The 19,264-nt window shown below is 36.2% G+C and overlaps 2 protein-coding genes across 2 annotated transcripts; both read right to left on the bottom strand.

The window, feature by feature from the left end:
* Window positions 1-218: 218 nt before the first annotated feature.
* On the bottom strand, window positions 219-1,159 carry LOC123785221 (olfactory receptor 4P4-like). Its single transcript, XM_045786937.2, is given in 2 exon segments — window positions 219-269; window positions 272-1,159. Coding segments are annotated over 2 exon segments (939 nt in total).
* Window positions 1,160-7,809: 6,650 nt separating this feature from the next.
* On the bottom strand, window positions 7,810-8,745 carry LOC123785222 (olfactory receptor 4P4-like). Its single transcript, XM_045786938.1, has one exon. The coding sequence runs from the start codon at window positions 8,743-8,745 to the stop codon at window positions 7,810-7,812; it is 936 nt and encodes a 311-aa protein (XP_045642894.1).
* Between the last annotated feature and the right edge of the window lie 10,519 nt (window positions 8,746-19,264).

The raw sequence follows: 19,264 nt of genomic DNA on the forward strand, positions 1-19,264 counted from the left end.
CTGCAGATATGCCTATGACATCTCCTTAGTATTCCATAAAATTAAGTTTGCAATTAATTCTGGTATGTGGGAATTAGGGTTCATTTAGCTATTCCCTTCAATCTCTCTCTAATTCCTCTATTCCATAGTGATGGAATATAAAGTCCATGAAATATTTCTTAGCTCCTTTAGTCACATCAAGACCATTTTTTTATAAAGTTGCTTAGCTATACATTTCCTCAAATTAACTGTGTGCTGCCTTTGAAAATAATGTTTGACACCAAACTCTTCTCATGGCATTTTTCATCTCTGTATTTCTCAGGGTATAAACTAAGGGATTGAACATAGGAGCAATGATGGTGTAAAATAGAGCAAAGACTTTGTCCTCTGGGAAAGTGGTTGGAGGTCGAGGGTAGGCAAAGATTGGCGGCCCAAAAAATAAGACGACCACAGTGATATGAGACCCACAGGTGGAGAGGGCTTTGTGTCTTCCCTCAGCTGAGTGATGTCTTAGACTAAACAATATAATGACATAAGAAACAAGCAAGACAACAAAGGTAACCAAGGTGATGATACCTGAATCAGCAACCACAAGGACCCCAGTGATATAGGTATCAGTGCAGGCAACTTTCAGCAAAGGGAAGATATCACAAAAGTAATGATCAAGTTCATTAGGACCACAAAACGGCAATTGGATTATCATCAATAATTGAGGAAAAGAATGGAGAGCACCGCCAGCCCAAGCAGCAAAGACTTGAAGATTGCACCTTATCCTGTTCATGATAAGCATGTAGTGGAGAGGTCTACAAATAGCAAAGTAGTGATCAAAGGCCATGAGTGTAAGGATAAAGACCTCAGTACACCCAAAGAAGTGCATGGCAAAGAGCTGTAACATGCAATTATCATAGGAGATGGTTTTCCTTTCCACTAACAGGTCAGCAATTAACTTGGGCGTAACCGTAGAGGTGTAGCAGATGTCCATGGAGGATAAGTGGATGAGGAAGTAGTACATGGGTTGGTGAAAAAGAGGGCTGCATCGAGTGGAGACAAGGATCACAAGGTTTCCTGCCAACAGGGCAACATAAGAGAATAAGAAGAGCACAAAGCAAAATATTTGAACGTTCTGGTCATATGAAAGTCCTAGAAGTATGAATTCTGAGATGTTTCTCTGCCTCTCCATATACTTGAGTTTGCTGTATGTTATACACGAATGAGTATGTATCTGAAGGATATAAACAGAAATTTGGTGAAAACTAACAGTATGAACGCAATGATATAAATTTTATTCATTGACAAGAATATCATAATAATTATTCTTGATTTCTTAAATTATGCTGTTTATCCTTTTTATTGTCTTTTATTCTATAAAAGTATCATGGCATAATTTTATAATGGGAATAATTGGAATGATTATGTATGTTACTTAACTACTCGTAATGATTTTTAAATATTTAACTGATGTTTTGAAAATAAAAACTATTCATTATTATTAATTATATTTTTTAGATAAGAAAGAAGATTTTTTAAAAAATTCTCCCAAATCAAAGAATGCCCTTTTGTATATATCTTAAATGTGTGTGACTTATATATGAGGTCAAGTTTCCTATTTTCAACATTTTCTGGTCAAATTCCATGAATTATCTAGGATTGAATCCTCAGGAAATGCAAATGTACCAGCCTGAACTGCTAATGGTTAATTTGTGGAAAGCACACTCTTTTTTGCTATGTGACCCCACATTGTCAATGGGTCATACTCAACCAATGGAATCGCTGTTATTTAAAAAAGCAAAGAATGGTGAAAAAGTACACAGCAAAATAAAGGATATCAATTCTTGACTGAAATTGTGAAAATAAATTAGCAATTTCATTCATTTCTCCTACTGCCATTTCATGTGTTAAAGAGAATTTTTAAAATGTAAATACTTTCATTGAAGATTATAATGACAATCCTTAAAGGAGAGTAAGATCCTTAAATTCCTCAAGTATGTTTGAATCTTGCATATGACATGGCTCTTGCCAAAACTTTCATGTGTTTTATATATAATATAAGTAACGAAAGTCAATGAAAGGGGATGATACAGAGGGTAACATTAGTCAAACTTACGTGGTCAGGCAGTGGTCAGGCAGCACTCAGTGATATTTGTTGAAACAAAATAAATGAAATATTCATGTATTTGCATCTTTTGTATCTGAAGTGTAATTTTAAGACATTATTTAATCAGTACAAAATGAGTTAAGAATAGAGAGAATGCACTTCAAGGAATTGTTTCTGCATTGACGAGGAATTATCTGTCTCCAGTGAATTTGAACAGCTAGTATATTTTCTATATTTCTCTGGATCTGATGGGACAATCAAATCTAGGCCCCCAGATGCTTATTGTTAATAAAAAACAGAATGCTTTTGTAGCAATGTATTTAGAAACAATTCAACTGTACTCAAAATTAACATCTATAACGTCCTAGAGACTACTATATATAAATACATACATGCATACAAACACATGTAGTATATATCTTTCTCTATTATATATATATATATATATATATGTGTGTGTGTGTGTGTGCATATATATATACACACTATCTCCTTCTCTCTCTCTATATATATATATATATAGAGAGAGAGAGTTACCTGAGAGGCATTAGGAAATGATCCATACTGTAGGACAACAATTCTGCTTTAAATTATTATTCAGAATTCTAACTTCACAAAGGAGTAATTTTTAGTGTGTTCCTACTTTTTCTGAAAATGATCATGAGTTACAGAGTATTCAGGAATTCACCTGAACTAAAGGGTATTGAAAAGTTTTAGGGATATAGAGCTCATTGACCTATTTTCTACTCATGACAAGTGATGCTGATTCTTTGTTAATGAATCATATGTTAACATATTTTTATTAACAATCTGCTCACTTTTACACACCAGGATTGATAACTTTTTGCCTATAAAATTACGGTATATAACGACTATGGGGTTATAGAAGCAAAGAGCCATTCAACCTCTGAGGGGTAACAAAGATTACCCAAGTTTCCAAATTTCCTAGTAGACTTCAGAGTCCGGTTGTATTTGTCACATCACCCATCGTAGTCTGCTAACCCATCAGAAAAGGTGATGACTCAAAATAAATGAACATCTTATTATTTGAGAGGAATTTCTATTAATAAAGTCACACTAAATAGATTACTTGACTACATGTTAAAAAGAGTTACTACAAGGCTGCATTATGTCTGGTACCCAGTCAATATTGAGTGAGTGAATAATGATATAAAGGAAGATGGATATTCAAGAAAATGTAGAGCAAAGAAATAGTACTGGAGATAGGGGATTTTTTCCTACTTTTCTCTGAGTCAGACTCAAATTCTAGCCAGATCTCTTTGAGCAAGCACAATTTGACTCTTGCTTAAACTATGTAATAGGAAAGAAATTTGATCTGAGATTATCTATGAAGTAGCAAAGAGCTTCAATTTTTTTAAAATGTTTTTTGAAAAAGATTTTAGGTATTTTGTTGACAGAAAGAGAGAGGGAGAGAGAAAGCACAAGAAGGGGAGGGCAGCAGGCAGAAGGAGAGGGAAAAGCAGGCTCCCCACCTAACAGGGAGCCTGAGGCAGGGCTGGATCTGAGGCACGACCCGAGGCAAAGGCAGATGTTTGGCCCCCTGAGCCACCAGCATGCCCTGCAAATAGTGTGGTATTTCTCTGCTCTCAGCAGGATTTCATCATTTTATGAATGTGAGCAGTTCATGCCATTTTTCTCTGTTAATTAGTTTACATCTTGCTAACATTTCATTATGAAAAGGTGTTTTAAAAAAATATGTGGATCCATCTACATACAGAACAACCTCAGGATAAATATAGTCCATTTGCCATCCAACCCTCACTCATTAATCTATAGAAATTTCTAGAGCCCAAAAAATATATCAGATGCATTGATGGTTGCTGGGACTTCCGTGTTGAAGAGAGACAAATCTGGGTCTTGCCTTCAGAGAGTTTCCTATCCACTGAGAGACACCCAGAGGGGAGCAGAATATGGTAAGACCATATTATAAATGAGAAGGTTGTGGCAGCACGGGGTGTTATGAAAACATTTTTGAGGGAAACACAACAAAGCCCATGGGGGTCAGGAAGACTTCCTAGATAAAAACACATCCATAATGGAACACAAAGGATGAAAGAGAATCATCAGAGTGAATAGACACTTGTTGGGATGAGAGGATTCCTAGTAGAGGATGCATATAACAAAGGCCAGAGGGTGAAAAAAAGTATGCAGTAAACCTAATCGTTTCAGTATGTTGTGGCTGGTGGCTCATGTATTCATTCAATAATGAATTATTGAGCCCCTACTGTGTGTAGGGTTATAAGCTGGACACTGAGCTCCTAAAAGTCTAATTACTAAGATATGAAACTGGAAAGTTAGTGACAGGGAAGATCAAGAAGTCTCATAATTGTGTTACAGCTGAATGTCAGGTACCATGGGGAACACATTGAAAGGGTCTTCCGTATCTTTTCATGGCCTGCAGCTCATTTCCCTCGGCACTGATTTATACTCGACTGTTTATCTATCCTAACCTCCTGGAGGATATATTGGCTGTTTCCAATTGTTTGGACATTATGAATACAGATACTGTTAAGCATTCTTGTGCAGGTTGTTAAGTGGACATAAGCTTTTGATTCCTTTAGGGAAAATCCAAGGAGTGAGATTGCTGGATTGTACAGTAAGAATATGTTTAATTTTGTAACAAGTGATAAACTGTCTTCCCAAATGCTGCACCATTTTGCTTTTGCACCAGCAATAAATGAGAGCCCTGTTCCTCAAATCCTCACCAGCATTTGTTGGTGATGGTGTCCTATATTTTGGCCGTCCTATAGATGCATGGTAGTCAAACCACCCTGAGTCATTGGCTTATCCAAAATGTGCAGAATAATTAATTCAAGAAGGCTCATGGACTTGAAGCCAATTGGTCCAAACCTCACAATTAAATATGACAGGTTCAGAATATATGTATGTTTGAGTTGATGTAAACATAATTGAGTCACGTTCATATTTGTGAATTCTAAAAAAAAAGTGTGCTTTGGTCAACTCATGTTGAATTCTACATACAACACTTTTCTTACCTAAAGTTAGATTTTATTCCAAGGTCAATGGTTCATTACCCACTGTTTCTGAGGAGTGAACAATGAAATCAGAATTATCTGTTAGAATGCTGTTTCCTTCATTCTTCAGGCATAAGGACTCACATTTTACAAGTAGACCCTTTACAGTTCGAGAAAAATGTGACTGCCAGATTTCTGGGTGGGAAGGAGTGACATAGCAGACACGTGCTCCCACATGATAAGGTAGCAAGGATGGAAAACAGAGAATCATTTCTGAAGAGACTGGACTAAGGGAAGAAGAAGTAGAAGCAATGGGATTAAAAATGACAGGTAAACTCAGCCGAGGTCAGCAGCAACTACATTTACCATGAGAATTGTCATTTCTGGGTACAGGATGGAACTGAGGATCCAAGTTTTACACACACTGGCAGCTACTGCTGGGACATAAAGGAATCTGCAGAGCTTTGGTCAGAGATCTAGGGAATCTCGAGGACACATCCGTTTTCCCCTTGATTCATTTGTGAAACCACATAGCAGAATCAGGAGAGAAACAGACTTTTTAAAACAATACTTTTAAAAGACAATATCATCTTCTTCCTTTACCAGACTGTTTGAGAGGTTTATCACATTGTATTATTGGTAGTTTATTCCTCTTTAGTAAGAATAGTATTGCACAGTACGGCTCTACCACATCTTGTATGCTTATTCCCTAGCTGATGGACATTTGAATTGTGTCCATGTAAGGGCCAGAGTGAATGATGCTGCTGTGAACATTCATGGACAAGCCTTCGTGTGGACACAGATGATCATTTCTCTTGGGTGGATACCTAAGAGTACAATTGCTGAGTTATATGTTACGTGTATGTTAACATTTTAAGAAACTGCCAGTGTGTTTTCAAAAGTGGTGATGCTATGTTACATTCCCACCAGCAATATATGAGCGTTCCCGTTTCCCCATAACCTCACCAACATTTGGCATCACCAGTCTTTTTAAATTTAGGATAGAGTTGTTCAAAATATTCTCTTATGACTCATACTCTCTGTAGTGTGTTTAGAAAAAGTATTGTATTCATTGTTGATACCATGCTTATCACCTTTTGTTTGTTTGTTTGTCTTATTGACTTGGCTAGAAACTTTGTCCAATTGTATGCTAATTAATTTAAGTGTTCTGAGCACAGTTAAGGTAGGCTAGGCTAAGCAATGAGGTTTGGTAGTTTGGGAGTATTTTATGCATTTTTTACTTAAGACATTTTCAACTTGTGATGGGTTTATTGGAAAATAACTCACTTGTAAGTTGAAGAAGACCTGTGGTTGAAATCATACAAAAGGGAACCTCTTCAAAATGCTTCTTTCCCTCTGAAATATGCATCTAAGTTTCGAACATATATTTTCTTACCTTAATAGCTCAGTTCTTTTTAGTGATGAATAATATTCCATTCTCCCAATATACAATAATTTATTTTTTTATTCACCTACTGTAGGGCTTCTTGGTTGCTTCCAAGGCTAGTTATTATGAATAAAGCTGCCATAAATATCCATGTGCAAACAAAATGCATAATTTTTTTTTCATTTTCTTTGTGGTTAAATCACACCTTATTTCTCTTTTGTTAGTTCTTTGTCTCTCTCTCTCTCTCTCTCTCCCTGTCTCCCTCTCTGTCATTGCAGTAGGAAAACACTCTGGTTGTGGATCAAATGAATAACCATTTGTTTATTAATATTAGGCAGGAAGGGGTGAGCAACACATATATTTTAATATCTGGTTCTTTAACTTTATGGGAACTGATACTAAACTCTGTCCAGTAGGTAGAATGCCAGGAAGTGTGTTTCAGCTTTGAATTATAAATTCTCACTCTGTCTTCACTATTTATTATGATTGACTTCAATGGGACATCAGGAGAGGTGACCCCCAGGAACCAGCTCAAAACAGATTCTACTTGGGGCACCAGGGTGGCTCAGTCAGCTTAGCATCTGCCTCAGCTCAGGCTGTGATGTCAGGGTCCTGGGATGGAGTCTTGCATCAGGCTCCCTACTCAGCGGGGAGTCTGCTTCTCCCTCTCCATCTGCCCCTTGCCACCACTCCAGGCTCCTGCTCATTCATATACACACACTCTCTCTCAAATAAATCAGTAAATCTTTAACAAAAGAAAAATAAATGAAAGAGAATCTACTCTAAATATTTATTTGTTTCCACAGCTGATTTCTTTATAAACTACAGGGTATATATATCAAGATATATATCAATGTCTCAGAAATTTAAAATAACGCTTTGAGATTTAGATTATAGCGTCTTTTTTTCTTTTCTTTTCTTCTCTCTCTCTCTTTTTTTTTTCTTTAGATTACAGTCTCTGAGCTACCAAACGATGTCTGTCATTGTGTGGTCTGGCCTCTAAATCCAATCGTTTAATAAAATTGTCATTAAAATATTTTCCTTTATAATTCACAAAATAATGTGCAATGGTTTTTGTTGTTGTTGTTTTGTTCTGGCTCAGTTGTTTTTCATGAAGATTCCCCTACCTATACTATTTTAATACCTGACAAAATTAATTTAGTTTCCAATTAATTTTGGATTGCAAGAATCAGCACTTGCTCATAGTTACTTTAAACCTGTAGTCCTATTGCTTCCATTCAATCCCTCAGGACAGTGATGGTCCACAAACCCCATGAGATAGTTCCTCCCGTTTTCATTCACATCTCCCTCTTTTCTTTCTCAGAGTTGCTTAGCCAATAAAATTCTTCAAATTAACTCTGTGCTTCCTTTGGAAATAATGATGGGCTCCAAACCTTTCTCATGGCTTTTTTCATCTCTGAATTTCTCAGAGTATAGATTAGGGGATTCAACATAGGAGCAATGATGGTATAAAATAGAGCAAATATTTTGTCCTCAGAAAAAGTAATAGGTGGTCTAAGGTAGATAAAGATTACAGGCCCAAAACATAAGATGACCACAGTGATATGAGACCAACAGGTGGAGAGGGCTTTGCGTCTTCCCTCAGCTGACAGATTTCTTAAAGTGAACAGTATTATCCCATAAGAAACAAATAAGACAATAAAGACTCCTAAAGCAACCATACCTGAAAAGGCAATCACAAGGACACCAGTGATGTAGGTATCCGTACAGGCCACCTTTAGCAAAGGAAAAATATCACAAAAGTAGTGATCGATTTCATTAGGACCACAGAAGGGCAAACTGACTGCAGTAGAAAATAGAGGAAAGGCATGGACGGCCCCACCAGCCCAAGCAGCTAGGACTAGGAGATGGCACCTTGTCCTGTTCATGATAACCACATAATGGAGAGGTTTGCAGATGGCAGCATAGCGATCAAAGGCCATGGCGGTAAGAATGAAGATCTCAACTCCTCCAAAGAAGTGCATTGTAAAGAGCTGTAACATGCAGTTACTATAGGAGATGGTTTTTCTTTCCACCAGCAGGTCAGCAATTAACTTGGGCGTAACCGTAGAGGTGTAGCAAATGTCCATAGTGGATAAGTGGCTGAGGAAGTAGTACATGGGTTGGTGAATAAGAGGACTGAGTCGGATGGAGACAAGGATCAGAAGGTTTCCTGCCAACAGGGCAACATAACAGTATAAGAAAAGGGAAAAACAAAATATTTGTATGCTCTGGTTAAATGAAAGTCCTAGAAGTATGAATTCTGAGATATTTCTCTGGCTTTTCATATAATTGGCCTTGGTGTACGTTTCCATAAGGACTTATGTTTCTGAAAGAGAGAAAATGTAACTCCAGGTGAAAATTAAATTTAGGAACACAATAATATAAACTTTATTAAAATGCATATTGACATAGGGTTGAGATAATTATTCTTGGTTCATTGAATGAAGCTATTTTTTCTTTTAGTGCTTCCTTTTTTAAATCTATCATGAAATGGTTTTATAATGGCAATAATGGGAATAATTACATATTTACTCAATATCACTGGTAATATTTTAAAAATTTTAATTTTATTTTAAAAATATATTTTATTACTCTTAATTATATATTTAGATAAAAGACTGCTAATTATATTATTTAGTCTAAAACAAGGGAAGTGTTTTTTCCATATTTCCCAATTCTTCTAACTTAAACATAAAATCAACCTTCCTTCTTTTAAAATTATCTGAGAAAATTCCCTAATGAATGAATCCTGAAGAAATGCACATTGTTTGAACTACTGAAGTATAATTTGTGTAGAGCATACTATATTTTTCTACATTGTCAAACATTGTCAATGAGTCATGTCAAACCAACGGAATTTCTCTTACATTAAAAAAACAAAGAGTGGTTAAAAATAATACATCAAAAGAAAGAATATCAATTAATGACTGAAATCTTGAAAAATATTCAGGAAACCCATTCTTTTGTCGTATATATTTTTCATGAGTTAAATAAAATTTAAAAAATATATGCTGTCATTTAAGATTGTGATAGCAATTGATAAAGGAAAGACAAGAATGTTGAATGGCCCAAGTATATTTGAATTATGCATACGGCAGGCTTTGGCTGAAATTTCACATTTTAGATACAATCTAAAGATCAAATGCCAATAAAAGGAGATAATACCAAAGTAACTTGAAAACAAACTCTGTGGGGACTCAGAACAATGATATTTTTTGCAATAATGAATAAATGAAATATTCAGGAATTTACATCTTTGTATCTAACGGATATCTTCAGATATCATTTAATCAGTGCACAATGAGTGTAGAAAAAAAGAGAAAGACAGCCAAGACTATTTTACCCACTAATGAGGACATATCTGATTCTAGTGGGTTTATAAAAACTAGCGCACCTTCTACCTTAGGCTGGATCTCAAGTGACAGACATATCTGGGCCCCCGGATGTCTATTTAAAAAATACAAAATGCTTTTTTGCAACATTATTTAGCAACCATCATCTGTAGCGACTCACAAAGTTAATGTCTGTGCTGTCGATAGTCTTCAACAAGATTTTACATGGCAAATAGATGACAGCTGAGGCATGTTTAGAATGGTCTGTACTATAAGACATCAATTCTACTTTCAAATACTATTCAAAATTCTAAACTAATAAAATTAAAATTTTCAATGTTTACTTTGGTTTCTGTATTGCTAACAAGGCTCCCTATCCTCCTCTCATAACAAAGTAAAATAATGATGTCAGAGTGCTCAGCAGTGAACAGTTACTAAGGGGTCCTGAAAAGCCATAGGAGTGTGCGGATCATTGACCTCTCTTCTCCTTACTGCAACTGACACTAATCTTTGTTTACGAGGTAGAAACGATCTTAATTTTTCAGATATACCTACTTACTAAAACAAGTTGATTTACAGGCAACTTTTATCTAAGTAGAGTACGAGGAATAGAAATGTGGAAATCACTGGACCAATTCAAATCTGATTCTAAACAGAAGACCCATATCAAGAAATGGAAGGAATTTCTCAGGATTGAAAAGCAGTACACTGTAAATGTTACAAGACAAAAATCCTGTTCCTTCCTCAATCTGGGGCTGTCTATCATGGGAGAGATATGAGAGGGATGTCATGAAGGACAGTATGAAAAATCTGTTTTGATTCCTCTTCTGAGCAGAAAATAATATTCAAGACCATGGGTTAACAGATACCCTGTCTGTTTTTTTTTAGTATTTATGAAAATAAAAAGATTCAGAATATTTAATAGACACATGTAATCTAGAATTCGCTGATTCTAACTCTACTGTTTTTCTCTCCCAAAATGGGAATTTTGCTTATACCTAATGTGTCTTTAAGTCTAAAGTATGCTAAAACATTTCTATAATAATAAAATTGTCATATGCTGCAAGGGACGTTATATGCTTTAGAATGAAACTACACAGAATAGATATAAAGAACACACACTTAGCCCAGCAGGTGTGGTGGGACCCTTCCCAAACCAAGGTGACAAGGGTAACTCACTAACCATAAGATCTGAGTGGCCGTCTGGTTAGTTTCGGGGCTGCATCAGGAAGGATTCCCTCCTCAGATACTCACTCTGCCAGTTTGTCCCAGTACCAAAACCTGGAATCAAATGCAGAGGGTTACAAACCCAGAATGAAACACATCCTGATTAATTCTCTGAGAATATTTTGACAATTTCAACGTGTCTTAAACTTTCTACAGTTTGCAAAGGAAGTGGCCTTCCAATAATCTCTAAGAGTCAGTGATGCAAGAAGTGGATCTTCATCCCTCAGGAAAGCAGCCTGGCAATTTCAAAAGCTAATTTAGCTTCTTCATAATAGCTCAGAAGGAAAAAGAGCAAAATGATTTTATATTCCTGCAAAAGCTAACACAGTATTTACATCCTAGCAATCATCCATTTCTTTTATGCCTATGCCTGAAGACAATTTGTTTCAGGGGCACAGAATAAAACTTAAGTAGCAATGTGAGAATAAACAGATCTTCGAAATCTTTATGTAATTATATTCCCAAAGGCATTTCTAGACAGGTCTTGGCCCAAGTGTTGCAAAGCCCCATCCACAGTAATGTGCTTGGTGCTCTTGGGTATAAACTTTTGACATTTGCCTATGTGGCAAAAAATTGGCCCTTTTTCCCTGAAGTCCCAAAAAGGCTATGGTGTGACTGCCCTGTGCTCCTCCAGTTTTCTGAAGAATAGGAGGGAAACTGTAGCCTATAATAGTATCAGGTTTGCTTTCAGGAAATCTGAAATGAGGTAAGACAAGGAGAACCAAAGATAGCCACATAAGGACCTTTTTTTTTTTTTTTTAATTATCAAGATATTTGGTGTGCAGGGTAGGTACATAAATAAAATAAATGACTTGTGATATTATAATTGGTATGAAATTACCATTGATGGATGAGCTGTTGGAAACTAGTTACAAAAAAAAAAAAAAGAAAGGAATAAACAGCTCTTCCCTATAACTTGTTAATGAGGAAAAGCAAAATAGATATGGAAAAATCAGAGAACAGAAGCAAAATACAGCCAAGCCTTTAATGTGTTTCCCATCGGTTCTGTCTCTGCTCACTGACTATTCACAGGTCGTTTAGACTCAGTCTCATCTGCAGGCACTGAAGCCAGGCAGTCTCTCTCTACCATACGCCAATCCATGCATGTAATGTTTTCTTATGCAAGAAGTGTCAGGAAATCAAATTTTATAATATTTAATCTATTTCAGATCAATCTACTTAGGCAAAGAATAACAAAACTTTACTGAGAGATTGTTGGGTGGATTAAGTTAATCATATTAGTTAATGCTCATAATAATGCACATTTTGAAACAAATTTTATTAGCTTTGCTATGTTGATAAAAACCAGAAGGTTCTAGAGGTTAACCAACTAGCTCAAATAGCTAGTAAGCAACTGAAGCAAGAAAATGCGTTACTCTAGTTTAGTGCTTCCTTCGGAACCTTAAATGCTTACTAACCCTGAGGAATTGAAGGATTCTAGCCCTTCACCTTTAAGGCCATTATAACCCAGGGATTTAGAGCTCGTCTACATGACCGTTATGCCCAGTGTTGACCAAGCTGCGCTCATGAGTTAGCCTGTACCGATCTACAGCAGGAGACAGCGGGCCACGCTTCTCCCTTCTCCCTGTACACACACTGTATTGTTAGAAACCTGTTTCCTTCATTTTTCAGGTTGAAGGACTGACATTTTACAAGTAGACACTTTACAGTTTAGAGAAAAATGTGAATGCCAGTTTTATGGATGGGAACGAGTGGAGTAGCAGACACGTGCTCCCACATGATAAAGTAGCAAAGATGGAAAACAGAGAATCATCTCTGAAGAGACTGGACAGCTACTAAGGGAAGAAGAAGTAGAAGCAATGGGATTAAAAATGGCGGGTAAACTCAGCCAAGGTCAGCAGCAACAACTACATTTACCGTGAGAATTGTCATTTCTGGGTACAGGATGGAACTGAGGATCCAAGTTTTACACACACTGACAGCTACTGCGGGGACATAAAGGAATCCCCAGAGCTTTGGTCAGAGATCTAGGGAATCTCGAGGACACATCCGTTTTCCCTTTGATTCATTTGTGAAGACACATAGCATAACCAGGAGAGAAACAGACTTTTTAAAACAATACTTTTAAAAGACAATATCATCTTCTTCCTTTACCAGACTGTTTTAGAGGTTTATCACATTGTATTATCGGTAGTTTGTTCCTCTTTAGTAAGAATAGTATTGCACAGTACGACTCTACCACATCTTGTATGCTTATTCCCTAGCTGATGGACCTTTGAATTGTGTCCATGTAAGGGCCAGAGTGAATGATGCTGCTGTGAACATTCATGGACCAGCCTTCGTGTGGACACAGATTATCATTTCTCTTGGGTGGATACCTAAGAGTGCAATTGCTGAGTTTTATGTTACGTGTGTGTTAGCATTTTAAGAAACTGGCAGTGTGTTTTCAATAGTGGTGATGCTATGTTTCATTCCCACCAGCAATGTATGAGAGTTCCCGTTTCCCCACAAGCTCACCAACACTTGGAATTCTTGGTCTTTTTAAATTTAGCATAGAGATGCTAAAAATATTCTCTTATGACTCATTCTGTAGGGTCCTTAGAAAGAGTATTATAATTCTAAATTGTTCTAAATTATAAATTATATTGCAAAGCATATAATCTAAAGTATACATATTTACATATATATATTTTAATAAAATTGAGTACTGATTCCCTCCTGTGTGGTCAGTATTCTTCCTTCCATTTTGAGATGAAGAAACAGTGTCAGAGACTTAGGTTGATGGTAATATTAACCGTAACAATATTTATAAAAAATGAATATTTAGTGGCTCTGAGTGTTTCTGCTCACATTTGCTGATTTAATACCCACCGCAAACCTGTAGGATAATTCCTGCCATTGTCTTTATACTTCTTTTATATATTATGTGGTAGAAACATGGAGAAGTTAAAGATCCTGCCAAGACCAAGATGCTAATTAAGGGCAGAACCAAGATTAGTTCAGATTCTACTAGTTCGTGATTCCCTCCAATTTCTTACCCATGTGCTATATTGCTCTACTTAACAACACTGAACTAGTGATCTCTTTTTGATACGACCATAATAATCATAATCACTTTGTTACTACTTTGGGGGCAAATGTATATAACACTATTACATTAGCACACACACACACACACACAGATACTTTGTACTTTTACACAGGCAATCATTTCACTGTGAGTATAATTTTATTTCTCCTACAAGCCTTTGTGTGGACATAGATTACCCACACAAGTTTAGTAAGATTGCAAGATATAACATCAATCTTTAAAATTCAATTGCGTAGTTTGTACTTGTAACTAAGAAATACATATTGGATTTTAAAAATCCCATTTATAGTGTCTTAAAATTACAAAATAATTAAGAATAAATGTAGCAAGATATGAGGAAAACATGTACTCTGCAAGTAAAATATTTAAGAGAATATAAACACTTTAATAAATAGAAAAAAAAATCCTGTGTTCATAGATACATGACTCAACATTATTGAGAGGTGAATTCTCCCCAAAGGAATCTCCAGATTCAAGCCTTTTCAAACAAAATTACAGTCACATTTTTAAAATTTTTCCAAACTGATTAAACTTGGAAATATGAGGCCCCTAAATTAGGTCCCACAACTTTAAAAAAGGACAAAGTTGGAGAATTTACACAATCTGATTTCCAGCAATGTTACAAAACTGCTGTGTCCAAAATGATGTGGTATTTTCATAAAGCTATCCCAGAAGACCAACAAAGCAGCCTAGAGAGCCCAGTAGTAGACCTGCACATACACGGTCAACTAATCTCAGCAAAGGTCTGCAGACAATTCAGTGGTGAGAAAGTAGTCTTTGTGAGAAATGATAGTGGAAATATTATGCATCTATATCTACTGCACAAAACAAACAAAAAAGGCAAAAAAACCTTTTATCTGTACATCACATCTGTACAGATTTATTTAAAATGGATCTTAAAGCTATATGTGAAATGTAAAAGTTAAAAAAAAAAACAAAAAACATTTGTTGTAAAATGCAGGAGAAGATCTTCATGACTTTGGATTACAAGAAAAAATTCATAAATGTGTGTGAAGGAGAGTGTATCCAAATAGGGGTACCTGGGTGGCAAAGTTTGTTAAGCATCTGACCCCTGGTTTTGGCTCAGGTGGTGATATTAGGGTCCAGAGATCAAGCCCTCCGCAGGGCTCAGCACTCAGCATGGAGTCTGCTTGACACTTTCTCTCCCTTTCCCCTTCCACCCTTTGTTCATGTCTTCTCTTACTCTCTCTCTCTCTCTCTGCCTCTAAAATAAACAAATATATGTAAAAAAAAAAAGTGTCCATAAAAAATAATGATTTACACTTTACCAAAATTAAAACTATGCAGCGATCTAGTATATAAAGAGGGATGAATTAAACAGCTGAGGATGTGAATGCAACTTGTGTCCTTCTCTAAGCGTTGTCCAAGTGTGTGCACAGGGAGAAGGGAGAGACATGACCCTCTGTCTCCTGCTGTAGATTGGTACAGGCCAGCTCTTGGGCACAGCTTGCTCAACACTGGGCATAACACTGATGTAGACAAGCTCTAAATCCCTGGGTTATACTGTCCTTCAAGCTGAAGTGCTAGAATCCCTCATTTTCTGAGTTATTAAAGCCCTGAAGGAAGCACTACAATAGAATAATGCATTTTCTCGCTTCAATTGCTTACTGGGTATTTGAGCTAGTTATTTAACCCCTAGAACCTTCTGGTTTTTATCTACATGTAAAGCTAATAATATGTGTGTCAGAATGCATTATTATGAGCATTGAATAATAGGATGGACTTAATCCACCCAACAATCTCTCAGTAAATTTTTGTTAATCTCTGGCTAAGTAGAATGATCTGAAAAAGAATAAATATTATAAAATTTGATTTCTGGACACTTCTTGCATAAGAAAACTTTACATGCATGGATTGGCGTATGGTAGAGAGAGACTGCCTGGCTTCAGTCCATGCAGATGAGACTGAGTCTAAACGACCTGTGACTAGTCAGTGAGCAGACAGAACTGGATGGGAAACACATTAAAGGTTTTGCTGTAGTTTGCTTCCTTTCTCAGATTTTTAAATATCTTTTTTGCTTTTCTTCATTAACAAGTTATGGGGAAGAGCTGTTTATTCCTTTCTTCTTTTTTTTTTTTTTTTTGTAACTAGTTTCCCACAGCTCATCCATCAATGGTAATTTCATACCAATTATAATATCACAAGTCATTGATTTTATTTATGTACCTACCCTGCATACCAAATACCTTGAGAATTAAAAAAAAAAAAAAAAAAAAAAAAAAAAGGACCCTATGTGGCTATCTTTGGTTCTCCTTGTCTTACCTAATTTCAGTTTTCCTGAAAACAAACCTGATACTATTATAGGCTAAAATTTCCATCCTAGAAAGCTGGAGGAGCACAGGGCTGTCACACTATAGCCTTTAGGGCCTTCAAGGAAAAAGGGCCAATTTTTTTCCAGATGGGCAAATGTGGAAACTTTATACCCAAGAGCACCACCAAGCACATTACTGTGGATGGGGGCTTTGCACACTTGGGCCAAGACCTGTCTAGAAATGCCTTTGGGAATATAATTACATAAAGATTTCAAAGATCTATTTATTCTTGCATTGCTACTTAAGTTTTATTCTGTGCCTCTGAACCTAATTGTGTTCCAGCATAGGCATAAAATAAATGGATGATTCCTGGGTCCTAAATACTATGCTAGCTTTTGCAGGAATATAAAATAATTTTGCTCCTTTTCCTTCTGAGCTGTTATTAAGAAGCTAAATTAACTTTCGAAATTGCCAGGCTGCTTTCCTGAGGGATGAAGATCCACTTCTTGCATCACTGACTCTTAGTGAATATTGGAAGCCACTTCCCTTGTAAACTTTAGAAAGTGTAAGACACGTTGAAAGTGTCAAAATATTTGCAGGGAATTCATCTGGATGTATTTGATTCTGGGTTTGTAACTCTCTGCTTTTAACTCCAGATTTTGCTACTAGAGACAAACTAGCAGAGTGAGTACCTGAGGAGGGAATGCTTCCTGATGCGGCCCCAAAACTAACCAGACGGCCACTCAGATCTTATGGTTAGTGAGTTACCCTTGTCACCTTGGTTTGGGAAGCGTCCCACCACACATGTGCTGGGCTAAGTGTGTGTTCTTTATATCTATTCTATGTAATTTCATTCTAAAACATCTAACTTCTCTTGCAACATATGACAATTTGATTATTATAAAAATGTTTCAACCTACTTTAGTTTTAATGGCACATTAGCCATAATCAAAATTCCCCTTTTTGGGGAGCAAAACAGTAGATTTAGATAAAGCACATTCAAGGTGGCATTGAATTTCATTGTTTCCCCAGCTCTTGAATAGGGCAGTCCTCCTTATTCCGAATAAGAAACAGACAAGTGTATGCATGAATATGTTCAATAACAAAGGCTTTCTTATATTTCAAGATATCTGCCATCTAAAATAGAGTAGTTTCATCTGAGTCTACTATGGTAAGTTTAAGCATCCTACACTCTTTTGCACTAAGAGAAAGTTTGCATGTGTGGTAGAAAAGTTTATTTACATATAAGAGCTTCAATTCCTTCATAAACAGCCTAAACCAAAAGGTACACATAATTTTTATTCAATAATACCAAAAAATAAAGTAATCATTTTAATATCTTTTTGTAGAGGAAAAGAAATAGACTAGTGATCAGTGTTAAGAAACAGCCTAAGATAACCAGTTGATGATGACATTAACAGTTTCAGTAACAGATTGTTTGGTTTGGAGTTTCCCGTGATCACATTTGCTAAATGTTATGAATGTTCCTTTTTATTTCTTTTATTTTCCCACTGATTATCTGTGTGTATGCCCATGACAATCTGTGGTCCTAAAGGAATCACTCAGAGAGGAAACACTGTAACAGAAAAATGACAGTTTTGAACCACACATGTCACTGGCTATTTCATGTTTCCTCGTGTATTCCTCATTAAAAGTCTGAATTTTGTAATGATATCTTAGCTGTGAAAGGAGACAGAGGAGGCCTAAAGACGAAGCCATTTGCTCAAGGATCACACTGGTCAGGTGATTTGAGATGCCTCAGGTTTCTCCCCCTTTCTGTGTTGCTACTGTTTCAACCACTTGTCCACTGGTTGCCTGAAGTTATTTATTTACCAATTGTGACTTCGGTTTTTCCATGGGAGGGGTCCTCGGTATCACTCTATTGTTTGATGAGAGTAAATCTCAACTGACTTTTCCCTCTTCCCTTTTACCAACAGCACTGATTATAGAGAAGTTTCCTCCAAATACAGGCTAGGTTTTGAGCTACTGGAGATAAAATTCCAACGATGATCTGGAAAACAAACAGGATACCTGATGAGGGATTTGTATTTTTGTAAAACTGAAAGCAAATTATTTCAAATGTTTTAGAATCAGCGAATTCTAGATTACATGTGTATATTTAATATTCTGTAATTCTTCACTTACATAAATACTCAAAAAGGCAGGGATTCAGTTATGCCATCATCTTGCATTTTCTTTTCTGTTCAGAGGAGGAATCAAAATAATTTTTCATACTGTCCTTCATGACATCCCTCTCAGTTCTCTCCATGAAAGACAGCCCCACATTGAGATAAAACAGGATTTCTGTTTTGTAACATTTACAGTGCGTTACTTTTCATTTCTGAGAAATGCCTTAGATTTCTTAATGTATCTCTTCTCTGTAGAATCAGAGATTTGAATTGGTGCAGTGATTTCCACATTTCTATTGTTCACACTCTACTTAGATAAAAGTTGCCTCTAAATCAATTTGTTTTAGTAATTATGTATATCTGAAAAATTAACATTGTTTCTGTCTCGTAAACAAAGATTAGTGTCAGTTGCAGTAAGTAGAAGAGAGGTCAATGATCCGCACACTCCTATGGCTTTTCAGGACCCCTTAGTAACTGTTAACTGCTGAGCACTCCATGACATCATTATTTTATTTTGTTATGTGAGGAGGATACGGAGCCTTGTTAGCAATACAGAAACCAAAGTAAACATTGAAAATTTTAATTTTATTAGTTTAGAATTTTGAATAGTATTTGAAAGTAGAATTGATGTCTTATAGTACAGACCATTCTAAACATGCCTCAGCTGTCATCTATTTGCCATGTAAAATCTTGTTGAAGACTATCGACAGCACAGACATTAACTTTGTGAGTCGCTACAGATGATGGTTGCTAAATAATGTTGCAAAAAAGCATTTTGTATTTTTTAAATA

Source organism: Ursus americanus, chromosome 24 (genome assembly GCF_024610735.1).
Source record: "Ursus americanus isolate L20-20 chromosome 24, mUrsAme1.1.p, whole genome shotgun sequence".
Taxonomy (NCBI): domain Eukaryota; kingdom Metazoa; phylum Chordata; class Mammalia; order Carnivora; family Ursidae; genus Ursus; species Ursus americanus.